The sequence below is a fragment of the Rhagoletis zephyria genome, unplaced genomic scaffold (genome assembly GCF_001687245.7).
Source record: "Rhagoletis zephyria isolate East Lansing unplaced genomic scaffold, Rhagoletis_zephyria_1.1 Rzeph_scaffold_00593, whole genome shotgun sequence".
Lineage (NCBI taxonomy): Eukaryota > Metazoa > Arthropoda > Insecta > Diptera > Tephritidae > Rhagoletis > Rhagoletis zephyria.
The window spans coordinates 3,719-18,641 of NW_016157677.1; the positions used below are offsets into that span (position 1 = coordinate 3,719).

Sequence of the window (14,923 nt, forward strand, 5' to 3'; positions counted from 1 at the left end):
TTTCAGAAAAACACAAATGTATTTCAGAAAAACGCAATTGTATTTTAGAAAAGGCCAAATGTATTTCAGAAAACCTCAAATGTATTTCAGAAAAACGCAAATGTATTTCAGAAAAGGTCAAATGTATTTCAGAAAACCTCAAATGTATTTCAGAAAAACACAAATGTATTTCAGAAAAGGGCAAATGTATTTCAGAAAAGCACAAATGTATTTCGGAAAAGCATAGCTGTATTCTAAAAATATTTTTCTGAAATCCATTTGCGTTTTTCTGAAATACATTTGAGGTTTTCTGAAACACATTTGCGTTTTTCTGAAATACATTTGAGCTTTTCTGAAATACATTTGGGTTTTTCTGAAATACATTTGAGATTTTCTGAAATACATTTGAGGTTTTCTGAAATACATTTGGCCTTTTCTGAAATACATTTGTGTTTTTCTGAAATACTGTTGGAAAAGGTGTAGAACAAAAAAATTCTTCAAAACCGTCAGGCCGGGTTGAAAATTTTCATCCACCTCATAGTTAACAAAAATTTACAATCCGTAGTACTTTTCTATCAATTCGCAAATGCCGTTTGCACAAAAAAGGTTATGAAATGCGTTTTATTTAAATCGTTTAGAAAATGAGTCATTATGTATACCATTTTATATGGAATTATTCAATAAATTTCGTTTTACACTATACCTTTTTGAAACATTTGGAGTAATTATTTTTTGTTTCTTAAAAGCAACCCTGCGTGCTTGGAAGGCGTGTGTACCAATAATTTCATCCCTAGCATATTCATCCCCGAGGAAGGCAGTCGCCAAATTCACCGAAGGTTGTTTACTGGTTATATTGTGCTTTGTGTTGCCGCAGTATTCGCCACAATACAATTTTATTTTATTTTATGCACATCTATTTCTTATTAGTTCATGCCTTGATTAGTTCATTTTCTTAACTCTCCACTTAAATTCCTCAATAAAAATCCACCACACATAAATTACCACGTTTGACGGAAATTCACCGTCGTGGCAGCACAGCTTATTTTCTTATCAGCTGATAGCTCAGCTGCTCATTTATTTCTTCTTTGTGCCGGCATTTTGCAAATTTGTTTAAATTAGAGGCAAAAAAAGAGTTCCGACGAAACATTTTAGCAAAAATAAACAAAATTCATAAGGAACAATGTTCCAAGTAAAGTGAAGTGCATCAACATTCCTCTGTTGTAAAGCCCATTCGAGTGTCACATGCGATGTGAGCGCGTGAATTCATTTCTTTTGTGCTATCGCCAGCGCTCATCGCACCACAAATTAAAAAGCTAGCAGAGAGCATTACTCAACGCCGTGGCCAACATTAGCAAGTAGCTCCCATTGACATTGCTTGCTTTGCGTAGCGAAGCGCTAGCTCCTATTGTTATGGAAGACGTGCCGGCAACATCGAGCTTTTAGTCACTTTGCGAGTTTCTCGGCGATTGGTTGTGGTGGGAGCTTATGAATGTTATAGCGCGGCGACGGACTTGATGTTATAATTTATTTGTTGTTATCCATACCTGCGCTTTTTTTAGCGATATTTGTTTACGAACGCAGGCGCAGCCAGGTAACATATTGTACTAAGTGCTAAGTGCTTAAGCGTTGATGAGAAAATTAAGAAACAATAGTTAATAGAATTTACGTGACTTGACAAAAACGTGTCTATCAAAATCAGCTATTAAAAGAGGAAAACAATTTCTAATAATAAGTGGGAATTGGTGTATTTGCTAAGGCAGACTCAGTATTAACTCGAAAGAGGAACAGCGATAATATATTATTGTCACTATCGCCACTACAAGGTATGTATGTATTACAATGTATTTATGAAGATTACTAACGATGGAAATGTAATCAACTTTTAGCTAAGGCCACCAGACGGAGCTAGCTTATATCTGTAGTCTATATTTACATACATGTGATGATGTCTCAACGCACTGCTTCATCCCGCATGCAAAACTAATTTAAGTAAATTTTCGAATGCCAAAGTTGTTAAAAGACCCAAGAAAAATCGCTAAAAGCCAACTGAACAGCACTGAAACCCACATACACATTTATAGCTGTGGATATTCGTTTGTGCCTTTAGATATGCAGGTGCATATGTGGCCTCTCATGTATTAATTGGGGGAAAAAAGAAAGTTTATTGCTGCTCATTCAGCGTTTTTACCGCCACGAGTGTGAATAAGTAGTACGTATGTTTGTATTTCTGTCTACCTACATTTTTTTAGTTTCTTTTGGTTTACGAGCGTTGAAGCTCGCCTTATCAGCTTATACACACGCACTCAAACATTGCTTCACGCCATCATATTCCATGGCGATTAGCTCGGATTTATGTCAAGCAAAAGTGTTTTTGGATGGTTTGCTTTGATGACTTTAAGTAGCTTCTAATTCTTATTTAGCAGTAAATTTAAAACGAAAAAATAGCGACGTTTGTAGATAAATATTCCCTGTTTTCGGCTGTTGCTGTGATAGATTTTATGTACTTAAGTACATCCCATAATTTAAAGAAATTAATTAAATTGATTTAAAGCTTTGAATAGTAAAAATTAATACGTATTTTATTCTGGCGAGGTATTGGCTTTCGATACAGCTATGAAATTTACACAACATAGAAGAGAAGGTGGCGGTAATTTCTGCATGCTTAACTTTTTATTTGTAATTTTTGGATTATGACACTATTGAAATAAATGAGCGATAAGTACATAGAAAAAAATTTCCTTAATGCTGATTTTTAAAACAATAAAAAAAAATTTGTTTCTCTTTTGTCAGCAGTAATCCGAACCGCATTTGCTAACCAATTGCCTTTTCGTCATCAGTAACCTGTTAACAATTGTTTAACCAATTTCTAAAATCGCTCTTTCGTTCTTGTTCACCTGCTGCCAATGAACTCTAAACATTTTCTTCGCTACACCTTTTCAATTTATACAACTGTTCCTCATACCTATGCCAATGCTAGTCAGCATTAATTTGTTTATTGGCCATATTCGTGTGCTGATTGTTTATTTCTTTGTTAACGTATTCATATGCTGAGTTTCATTCACATATGTATGCCCTTTCAGCCATATATTTGCAATGCAAAATTTGCATTTGCTTTTTTTAAACACTTTTTTCTTCACGGAAATTGAGAGAGTTATTTTTTTTTGTGTGCATTTTGGCCTGTTTTCCATTTTAAATTTCTTCTTTAGCTTATTAACTTTTGCATTAATACGCACACAAATACATACATACATACATACATATATACATGCATACATACATACATATATACATATATACAACCCAATAAACATTGTGGCGAACGTTCGAAAAAGACACTGGATATCCAATATGCACATCGAACTGAGAACGGACTCATAACCAACCGTAGTACACTCCAAAGCGGTTCGAAATAAAATGAAAACCATAGTAGCAAGAGATAAAGTGAAGTCCAGCTCATTCTCGAAGGGAAATATAAGAAAATCACCCTCTCTCATTAAAATTTCAATTCGATAATGGACTGGATCTCGAATTCATAACGAAGGGAAAATATATTGGGTAACGAAGGTTCCGTTTTTCTGGAGAATGGCCTAGTTCTCGAAGCGAATACTTGAAAAAATATTAGTTTTCCAAACATTTTCGAATTGTTAACGAAGCCTAATGTTTATTGGGAATGTATGTTCATATGTACCCAGTCGGAAATTTCATCATGTATGTCTTTTAGGATGTATACAAAGATGCATGCTGACGTAAAAGCTTTGGCTTTATTTAAGCTGTCCGTTTTTTAGCTGCTAACTAATAAGAAATCGGACTCGTGCATCCCAATGACAGTAAATGGATCATGTTTGCGCTCTCGCTTGGAGCTTCCAACGTATAAGATCATGGACACATGCTTACCAACATCCCGAAGACAGCGAACTGATCATGTAATGCCCTTTGAAACATTCTTTTTTGCGCTACCCTGGCGTGAAAAAGATGCATTCTGGAATGGCCTAAGGCCATACATTTCTAGGTATATGACTATACATGACCGGTTCCGACGGGGTGGGTGCGTGCTTTCCATTTTTGTCGTCAGCCAACATTACAGCGAGTGCTAAAATTATTTACAAGTTAAGCAAAGTTTAAACATTAAATCTAGTGCTTTATTATTTCTGCGACACCCAAAAGGGTCAGCTAATTATTTTCTTAATCCAGTTTTTGACATAAAAACCTCAGTAGTACATGGTAGTTACAGGCAAGTTTCCCGATGTGTTGACCGTTGTTGTAGCTTTTTCACTGCACTGATGCAGCGAAACTTGTTTAAGGTCAATACAACTTGACTCTTAACCCAGTAATTTACACGTTCGTAATGTGTGCGCACATACATACATATTTATGTGTGTATGTATTTAAATCTGTATGTTTTAAACAACTTAAGTAGTTTTATATATTTATACCCACACATCAGAGCCAATTAAGGCCCTTGTAACAAATTTTTAATTATGTAATGTAATTCCAACCAAGTGTGTGGGTTATTAATAAACCTGTTCGGTTAATTTCCTTTTGTTTAATGCTTTAGTGAGAGCTATTACACTGTGGCATCCGTTGTCTGCGGTTTTATACCAGATAGCGCTAAAGGAACTGACAAAAACAACTTCCGTACATACAACATTCGACTAACACTCTCTCACATCGCGCTAGAGAATTATTTAGTCAAGGCAGGAGGGGTTTTAAAAACTAATTTCTCTGAAAATCGTTGTCACCTTACTACCCTAAAAAGTAAGTTGGTCCTAAGTATTAGACTCTTTCTCGAATCTAAACATTATGAAGAGGCTAACTATTTAAATGCCGTCACACGCCTTCTTTAGTCCATTTATACACATGGAGACATTGTTTGTAAAACGATCGTAGCCACGTCTAAAAGCCACTCTCATGTGTAAAACCAAGCGATAGCTTTATTTTATTTGTGTTCACGTTTTAGCGGTAGTANTTTTGAGAAAAAAGCTAAACTTAAGTGAGCACCAGTACTAACGCAAGTATGTAAATACTTAAACATGTCAATGCTTGACAATGTCCAATGTAACTGTAATGTTTTCAAACTTTTACCACTCAATTTGAGACGCACCTTTCTTTGCTAGCGACGACGTAAATACTCGATACAAATGGTTGTGTAAATAAGTAGGTAACAAGTGCATATGTACATATATATGTATAACGGAGTATCCAGATCTTAAAACGTTGTGGTTACACCAAGTAAAATATTAATTTACATAGATTTGTTTACATAGTTGGCAAATAATGCTAAATAACTATTTAAAATGCTTTCTGCGTCTACTTCACTACATTTACGAATACTCTAGTCTAAGTAACATATTTGTTAATATTTAGTTAGCGAAAAAATAGTAAATAATAGTTGGAAACGGAATTTATGAAAATTTGCGTATAGAGGGTATTGAATATAAGACCTCTCAATATGTACTCATATTCGTAAATAAAATGTCAATTTACCATTTTTAGCTTTCTTCCACGCTACAACATATATTAACAGGCCTATTCTGAACGTTGCCGCACATTTTGTAACCGAAAAATTGAACTGTTATTAACATTATTTTTATTTCCTTGCAAAACAAACTCATTCACGTCCCAAATTTTTTTTCTCAAATACCGGCACATTTAAATTCAACTTGAAATAACACTCGTTCATCTTACCTTTCTCTTTAATACTTTGAATGAGTATATTTGCAAAAAATAAAAAGTCTAAATCGGAACAGTTTTGATCCGATTATTCAAGTTTTTCTTATACCAATCTTTGAAAAAAGTTAAAAAAACAGCATCAAAAATTTCTTTATACGATTCCGTTGAAATTTTTTTATGCAGATTTTTTAAGCTTAAATTGTTTTGTCATCCGATGGATTTTATTTTAATTCCTCAAGAAACTGTTTTTATTCCTAAAAAAACCCAACTGCAAATCTTAAAATATAATAGATTTTATAATTCCAATGGAAACACAGCACCAGGCAAATCAAACTAAACAAAAAGTTTAGGTAGTGTGCCGAACGAGGATACTTCTAAGGCCTATTAAGTACTCTACTCTTTCTACTCTTTCACTTTGCAGAGCCACACGAATCTTAGTCTTCCCTGCACCTTATACACCTGCAATTAGCCTCGCATCAAGTCGTGTCTCGGAAAATGCATCGCCACCGCATTACACTTCGTAACAGCTTGGATGATAGACGGTTTTGATCAGCAGCGCTCGAGATTTCCTACCTTCTCCGGCACGGTACACCATGTAACTCATAGAAAGGACATCGCTCAAAACCTCTTTGGGAAAATTCTACATACTGGAATTACTGGGGTTTATCCGTCCAAAGGGTTGTGTTTTCGACGATCTAACCCTGTTTAGATGGGCGAAATCTCGTTAACGCTGTTCATGAGGCAACTTCTGCTTCGGACTCTTTTGCTCAGGGCAGGCGTCGAGTCAAACCCTGGACCAGAAACCTACACTTGCTGCGCATACCAGAACAACTGTTATTCTGCGTACTAAAATTAATCTGCTTATACTATACATAGTAATTCATGCTTACTATTATTTTGCCTGTTATGCTTTAAGCATAGCAAAGAACGGGTTTATTTTTTGTTTATAATTTTCATATTTTTTCTAATCACCACGTGTTTTAGAGAACAAAACAGTTTCATTATGCAAATTTTTTTTTATATTAAAACCAGTCTACCAAAAGTAGGAAGTGTTCTAGAGCATATTAATCTCTAAAAAATGGTATACCCTTCGTGATATTCAATTAAATCTATATATATAAAAATTAAGCCGAAAAAAAGTGTGCCGTTGTCCGTGGTAATCTCAGCAACGCGTGTAAGGAACACAATGAAAGTTTCACACGTTGTTGGTGTTGCTTTGGCAAAGGTTTCTGTGAAGCNTGTTCGCCTTGCATTCGCGATTACTATCAATAAGTCACAAGGCCAAACTTTATCAATTTGTGGTATTGATTTAGAATACCCATGTTTTTCTCATGGCCAACTTTATGTTTCATGCTCAAGAGTTGGTAAGCCATCGGTATTGTTCATTTATTCAACAACGCATGGAAAAACGAAGAATATTGTATACCAAAGAGCATTACAATAAAAAAAGTAATAAAGTAAATCACATCAAACGTTTTTTAATTGCTACTACTATTCAAAACTTCTTTCATTACTATTCATGCGCGAGAATTTTTATAAAAAACACACAGTATTTTTCGGCTTAATTTAATTAATTAATCTAGATTTTTTTAAAGACGACCAGCGGAACGGGCGGGTTTTCGCTAGTTTTATTTATAAAATCGCACACACTTGCAGTAGAAAAGCCGGGCGGCAGAAATCATAAACAAAAGCTCATATCTCTGATTTGTAGAGTGTAATTTCATAAATGAATGTCCCATTACGGCGCCATTATCGTTAAGATCTTTTGTGTTATGCAATACATAAATAAATATATTGAGAAGCACCACACATATATATTGAGTCAACCACAATTGAACTCTGCGCCACCACGTCATCATGTAGCTGTGCTTATCAGGCCAAGCAATCGCTACAAACTACTTAGTCTTGCACTTATCGCACTTTTTTATGCTTTTATGTTATTTTATTAATCTAAGAAAATAGAATATATAGAAAACTAAATTTAATATTTCTTCTCTTTACAGCTTTTGCATTTTTTTCGTCGCCAAATAAACACAGCCGTCCACAATGTTAACCCTATTTATTGCGCTTTTTGCTCTATTTATATTCTGCGGCTTTTATTTTGCCAAAACGTCGAAGGAGATGCCAAAAAGTTGGTATGAATTCAAAACAGAGCTGCGCTATCAATATATTGGCCTAGTGGGCTTGTATAACGATTTCACATATCGATCACGCGATCGTGTCGGTGAGTACAAGCATAAATATGTATATTTGTAGAAGGTCGATTTAAGTTAATTGTGATAATTAATAAAAAAGAAAAATACATTGTTATTACAACTAAAATTTTAGTAGTCACTTTTAATGAACATAAAAATTTTAATTACTTCAATTAGTGCGCCACTATTTTGCTTTTAATTTTATATGTATAATATATAGAATACATAGATATTTCTCTTCTCTTCAGCACTTTATAAGCAACCTGGACGTGTAGCCGTAATAACTGGTGGCAATCGTGGCATTGGCCTACGAACAGTAGAGAAACTGTTGGCTTGTGATATAACTGTAATAATGGGTAAGTTTTCGACTGGAATGAAAAATGTTGAGCAAACAATTTTATCCTCATACAGAGCAAGATGAGCAAATGTCCTATTTTCAATCTTCTAAGCATGCTTCAAGTTTCCTGAGCATTAATGCATTTCATTACTGATATTTGGTCTTCAGATTTTAATTTCTTAAAACAATATATAGAATTTTTCTTCAGGTAACAGAAATTTAACCACCCTAATGTAAATCAATATCTAAAGATTTCAATTAATATTCAACTTGCGCGTGCTGCGAATATTGAATGTGATATAAAATATGTCTGTAAGCTTGCTTGTCTTCAAACCTGCTGGCCGCTTATTTCGTATGCCAACACAAAAGCTGTGCATCATTCAGTAACGACAGACAGCGTAGAATTTGTTTCAAGCATGAGAATCATACTGATTAGTTTGAGCTGCAACGACACCAACGATGTTGCAAAAAATTGTTAAACTTAGTTTGCATAAAAATAAATAGTTTCACAAAAGTAGCTATGAATAAGATTTTTCCCTACGCAGCGAAATCACAAAAAAAAAAGCTCGTCACTAGTCCACTTCAACCGCTAGCGCATCTCTCTACAAGTTATGCCTAAAAGAATGCTACACTTTACTGCCTAGTATTCACTTTGCTTTACACGCATAGCTCTGGCAAAGCGTTGCCTACATTTTGGCAGTGACTGCTCATACTTCAATTTCGCTTGACTACTCACTCACTATTCGCTTATACTTGCAGGTGTACGTGATCCCGTCAGCGCCGAAGCCGCGGTCAGGTCCATTGTCGATCTTACAAGCACTGATGGCAAGCTCATATGCGAGACGCTTGATATTGGCGATTTGAAGTCCGTCCAAGCGTTTGCAGAAAAAGTTAAGGCGCGCTATAACAAAGTGGATTTGCTAATCAACAATGGTAAGTTGGAATTTTTGTTTTTTTAATTTAGCAGCGCTAGAATACTAAAATGTAACGCCTTCTACAGCTGGCATTATGTTTGCGCCCTTCAAATTGACCGCCGATGGAAATGAGTCTCATTTTGCCACCAACTACTTGGGCCATTTTCTACTCACGCATCTCCTTTTGCCCGAGCTGAAGGCTGCTGGCAAAGAGGGCAAGAATGCGCGCATCGTTAACATCTCATCGTGTGTGAATTTGATCGGCCGCATCAATTACAATGACATCAATGGACTGTAAGCATATTAAGCTTGCTAAATGAAATAGTTTTTTTTTTTTAATAATAATGTATTTTCATTCACAGCAAACACTATTACCCCGGCACTGCGTATAGTCAGTCGAAATTGGCACAAATTCTTGCCACACGCCATCAGCAAACCATCTTGGACGCACAATCGGCGCATGTGCAGGTGAATGCCGTGCATCCAGGCATTGTGGATACTGATCTGTTTGAGCACAGCGCCACCACTTATGTGCCATTCATGAAAAAATTGCTTTTCAAAACTCCCGAGCAAGGTTCACGCACTGTTGTGTTTGCTGCCATCGACCCTAAAGTGGAGGGCAAAGGTGGCACCTATTTGAACAATGGTGGACTGGGACACATGCATCCAGATGCTAAGAATCCAGCTAAATGTGAGAAACTATTCAAATATACCTGCGAGCTGTTGAAAATTGAAGAATTCGGTAATGGCAAAATTTGATGCGACCAAGGAGGGATTTGTGACAACTAACGGAAACTATGTATGCCACCGGATTTGAAGTCATATTCATTGTATTCCAGTATATTTAAACCGCCCAAAACAGTCTGTTTTATACATTATACAATTTTTTGAGGAAGTGAGGATATTTATTACCGTTACTAAAAATAAAAATAAAAATATGCCAAATTGAACAAAAATAGTGAAAATATAACCTTTAGCGTCTTTTTCGCGATAATAAGTCAATTCGCACGAAAATTTGCAAACGCCTATCGATAATGAACCAATTGTGAAAAAGCTTAATGAACTTATGATTTTAATTGAAACTCAATTGGTTATTTAAACAAATTTCAGCAAAAAGTGTAAATTAATAATAAACAGAAATTAGTCTGATCCTACTAAAATTTGGTTTCATTTTTTTTTATAAAGTTTCGCGCAAATTCAATGCAAACATTTATATTAATATGTATGTATTAGAGCAAATAAGAAGCATTTATGTAGGCATGAATACAATCATACAATTGATTAAATTGCAATTGTATTTTATTAAAATTTGTAATAATAAAGTTTATAATTTTTATTAAAAAACTAAGGAAAATAATTTTTTTTTAATTTATCAAATTGTTACAAAGCACAAATTCAAGATAATGATGCGGAGCCGCAAAAATAACTAACGTAAATGAAATATCTGAAGTCTTTTCTTTGATTTAGGAAGTTTAAAAAAAAAAATGGCAAAATAAGAGATTTTTTTTTGAAAAACAAAACTAATAAAAGTTAAGTCGTCACCTTAGTTTTTGTAATAAAAGTGGCCTAAAAACCGAATGTACCAAATGCACTTGCAGTGCCCAACAACAACAATACAAAGCGGCCAACCAATAAACAAATGTAGTATACGCACAAAAAGGAAGTGACAAAAAGAATTAGCAACCGACTGACACAGTGGAGACGGGAGATTACTACACAAAACAAAAAAAAAATATAAAACAAAAGTTTAAAATAAAAATAAAAACTTATTTTTGGAGCGCACCGAAGCAAGCAAAAAAGGTTACAAAACCACTCGCAATACCTACCAACCTACCGGTGGTAACTTTAACCCGCCAAGTTACTGGGCTCTGGGCGCGGAATGCTAAAAGGGCGGGATAAGGAGCACAATTGGAAAAAACTACCGACAACATAAGAGCCTTCCTAGGAGTGGGCCCCAACACTCTAAAAGAGGAGCTTAGGATAGAGAGGATCACTTTGAGGGATCAAAACCGGCAAAGTTCGTCAGGAATGCGTCAGGCAAAGAGTTTACTGGGAGGTTATAACGTAAGAATATTCCAAAGTTTAATTGGCCTCCCAAAAGGGCAGCTTAGAATAATAACAGTCATCCTCACAGGACACTGCAGGCTGAGGGGCATCTACACAAGCTGGGGATTTGGTCGAGTGACCTTTGTCAGTTTTGCGACTCTATCAGCGAGACACCTCTACACATCCTCACCGAATGTGATGCAGTCTGCAGAAAACGTGAGAGAAGTTTAGGCTCAATGTGCCCACAGCTTAGGCACATTCACTCCCTATCCCCTAAAGTACTGTTAAATTTTCTCAGGGAATTAGGTATGGTGAAGAGTGGAGGGCACAGTAGCCCACTAGGTCGCGGTGCAAACCTCATTTCGTTATCTATCTACATACGAGTCCAATACAGGCAAAAACACAGGAAATACTTAGGCTTTGGTCGGGGTGTGCGGTGCCCCCCCGTCGGTGCTATGCCCTGCTTTGTCACCTCGACTGGGGCCTCTCCTAGATTTGAGACTCCATCTCCAGGCTAAATGCCAATCCTGGCACTTCACAAATCTAACTAAAAAGAGATACTATCGCGACTGCTACGAAATCACTTTTTTATAAATAGCAAATCACTTCAAAAACAAGTTCGCACACAATAAGGACGTTTTCCTCTTCAATGCGCACTTAGTTCTGCCCCAGCGCGCAGCTACAAGTTGAGCCGCAACATACGCGCCGGTCCGCAAATCCATCGGGCTTCAGTGGCGGTGTGGTTGGTGCCCGATCGATTGGCGCTGGCCCGCTAATTATAAAAACGAATTGGGTGCTAGAGCAGTCGCCACCACGGGGCACACGAACACACACCATCTACTTTCCCATTGCCATCTCACGGCGGACAACAAGTGTCGTGATAAGAGAAAAAGGCGGCGCCCCTATTATGCTCCTATCTTTCTTACCATTGGTGGGGATCGTTTTGGCGCGAACACCCCTAATGGAGACTTTTCCCCATTGTATAAGCTCGCCACCGACAATCAACTGCTTTGCTCTTCAAGCTGAGCTTTTAGTAGCGAAATTAGTTATACGCAAGTTCGCTCCTATCGGTTGGAGTGAAGGAAATAAGGGTAGAAGGAAGCGAAAAACAAAAGAAAACTTTGTTTCGGCCAGTACGCTACAAAGGCGCAGTAATACTGGACAGAAACAAAGCAGCAGTGCAACGTGGGGTTGGGGCATCGTCTACATTGTACACCACTCAGTAGAGTACAGCAGAGTCACTCCTTGCCTCGATCGCAATGACCCCTTCAACGAGTACCAAGATATGACTGTCGTCTCAGTGAACACATTACTGGAGCTCACCAACGTCTAACAGAAGCAGCTCGCCTGACTGTAGCCATAGCGAGCGTAAACCTTATAAACTCCACCACCAGACGAACGGTCATCTCCCAGTCATTTTAAGCATCGACCGCCGCATCGTCGCAATGGTGCAAACATGACATTTGCTACTCAAGAGATCTAAATTTTCTTTTATTGAAAGATAGGTAAATTCTTAAGAGATTTACGCGCAATTTAAGTGAAAAATGATTTTATCCTTTCTGTCAGTTTTCATATTAAATTCAAATAAAAAAATATATTTTTAAATTTCTTTTGTGAAATTGGCTATGAAGGAACTACTTGCTTGAATTAATTTTTTTTGTGGTTAATGGTTTTGTTTAACGATAAAGAGTTAATCATAAAAATTGCTTATATCTGGAGAATTCGTTAGGTGATTATATATATCTGTGATCATTTGAAAGAACAACGTAAGTCTATCTTTCACGGACAAACAAAATAGCCTTTAATTTTCATCTAGATGAGAGACGAGGGAGAGGTCTTTTACTATGTGCCCCCCACATAGTAATGTTCAAAAAGCTTCTCAACCTGGTTATACATATATTGGCCGTGATGACATAAAATCTATACATATATGTATATATACATCTGAGCTCCTCCGATTTGTAGTTTGATGTTGTCACACAAATCTATTATAAATTTTTTATGGATGTGCACAGGATACTCTCTCTAAACGTCACTGTTATATATAGACCAGCGATGAGCGGAGAGAGCTTTAAGTCAGCACGCGCCTATACAAAATATTAAGAAAACTTTAAAAAGCTTTGCCCGCGGACAAGGCGGTGCCCATCATCGATATAGATGCGCACAGGGTAAAAGCTTTATCTGCCTATTCTTAATCCGAATCAACGGTGACTAGAGAAATTTTTTGCTCCAATCACTCTGAAATTAAATTCTCAGAAAGCTTTAAAAAGCTTCTCCCGCAGGCTGCTTCTACTTTTACCCTTTATTTCAATATCTAGCCACCTTTCCCTTTCCGCGNATTCTTAATCCGAATCAACGGTGACTAGAGAAATTTTTTGCTCCAATCACGCTGAAATTAAATTCTCAGAAAGCTTTAAAAAGCTTCTCCCGCAGGCTGCTTCTACTTTTACCCTTTATTTCAATATCTAGCCGCCTTTCCCTTTCCGCTATACGAAAACACACCGCATTTCTAAATTTTGTAAGTTTTTATTTTGCGATAGGTGCATTTCACACGTACATATACAGCTGTAGGTATATGTATGTACATAGCAGGCAAAAGGTAAACTTTTTTCAAATCATAATTCATAATAAACCGAATTCATAGAAATATATTCAACATCAAGTGGAGTAGCTATTGTGTACATACAATACACGTTATTGTAACTGCGTATACTTAACTGTATTTATGCACACACTTTAAAACACTTGACAGACACATTAAAATGTCATAAATCAACGAAAAGCAACAAATTTCACAAAAAAAAGCTACACTGTTTTGGCAACGAAAGCCATTGTAAAGAAAATATTTTGTTTGATAATAACAGGTAGATTATGGAGCAAAACACAAAATCAATGAAACAGTGCCGTCGAAGCACAATTTCAACAAAAAATCAATCATTGCTTTTGTATGTAATGAAATGGGGGACTGTTCGACAGCAAGTGTGTGAGAAAAATTGGTCGCTAGAGAGGAGCGCTACAGACGATTATTAAAATATTTTTTTATACAATTTTGCTACTTTAACAACAAGTGGTTTTCCAGGCTGAAATTTTTGCCTAGCCTAGTTCTAGCCTGCGTCAAATTAAACCTAGAAAAAGGTTTGAGGGGCGCCTTCCCAGTTATATTTTCAGATAGCCAAGCAGCCAGCCGGGCACTCTCAAACAGGATGATGTAATCCAAACTGGTTAAAGACTGCTTTAACACACTTCAAATTCTGGCATAAAAAATGAAGTAGCTCTGTGCTGGTACCATTGTTTAGTCTTAGTTGGTCCTCTTCGACAACAATAATTACTTAGTGGGTGCACCCTGATCACAGTAAGTACTGTCAGGCGATGGGGGCCGTAGACAGGTCAAGCTCTACTTCTTGTTTTCGATACCTAGATTAATCGATTTCACCATCGTTAGATTGATAGGCATTACTATAGCCATCGATTTCATTTTGGTAAGCCGCACCACTAACAACACTTACTACATCCCGTTTTATATATGTAGCACTTTAAACCACCGACTGTAGCGCAACCCGATATTTAGAGCGTTGAAAAAATCAAAAAGATAAACGCAAAAAATGCTATTATAGTGTGTGGAATGCAGAAATACAAATTAGTTTTTAGGTGATGGAACGCTTATATACGAACACTTTACTTTTACTTTAATGTCTGTCCAATTGGTTATTGTAGCGATAACTGAAGAAACCGTCGAAATGTCAGTGCCGCTTTCAAGCTAGCAACTGAGTATCTTTTACCTT

The 14,923-nt window shown here is 36.5% G+C and overlaps 1 protein-coding gene across 5 annotated transcripts; it reads left to right on the forward strand.

Annotated features, from left to right (window-relative positions):
- The first annotated feature begins 1,051 nt into the window (after positions 1–1,051).
- On the forward strand, positions 1,052–10,013 carry LOC108360601 (dehydrogenase/reductase SDR family member on chromosome X). Of its 5 annotated transcripts, none has more exons than XM_017612952.1 (7): positions 1,052–1,802; positions 1,866–2,188; positions 7,653–7,873; positions 8,093–8,200; positions 8,941–9,114; positions 9,182–9,389; positions 9,458–10,013. In XM_017612952.1, the coding sequence occupies exons 3-7, from the start codon at positions 7,696–7,698 to the stop codon at positions 9,852–9,854; spliced, it is 1,065 nt and encodes a 354-aa protein (XP_017468441.1). In that variant the 5' UTR covers positions 1,052–1,802; positions 1,866–2,188; positions 7,653–7,695; the 3' UTR covers positions 9,855–10,013. The 5 variants fall into 5 exon arrangements, with proteins under 5 accessions (XP_017468441.1, XP_017468443.1, XP_017468442.1 ...); XM_017612954.1 differs by lacking the exon at positions 1,866–2,188 and having other exon boundaries at positions 1,052–1,570; positions 1,632–1,802; XM_017612953.1 differs by lacking the exon at positions 1,866–2,188 and having other exon boundaries at positions 1,052–1,228; positions 1,539–1,802.
- The last annotated feature ends 4,910 nt before the right edge of the window (positions 10,014–14,923 follow it).

Coding starts and splice junctions, on each gene's coding strand:
- LOC108360601 (XM_017612952.1), top strand. CDS start 7,696: ATGTTAACCCTATTTATTGCGCTTTTTGCTCTATTTATATTCTGCGGC. Junction 9,115..9,181: donor GGATTTGCTAATCAACAATG/GTAAGTTGGAAT, acceptor CGCCTTCTACAG/CTGGCATTATGTTTGCGCCC. Junction 9,390..9,457: donor TACAATGACATCAATGGACT/GTAAGCATATTA, acceptor TTTCATTCACAG/CAAACACTATTACCCCGGCA.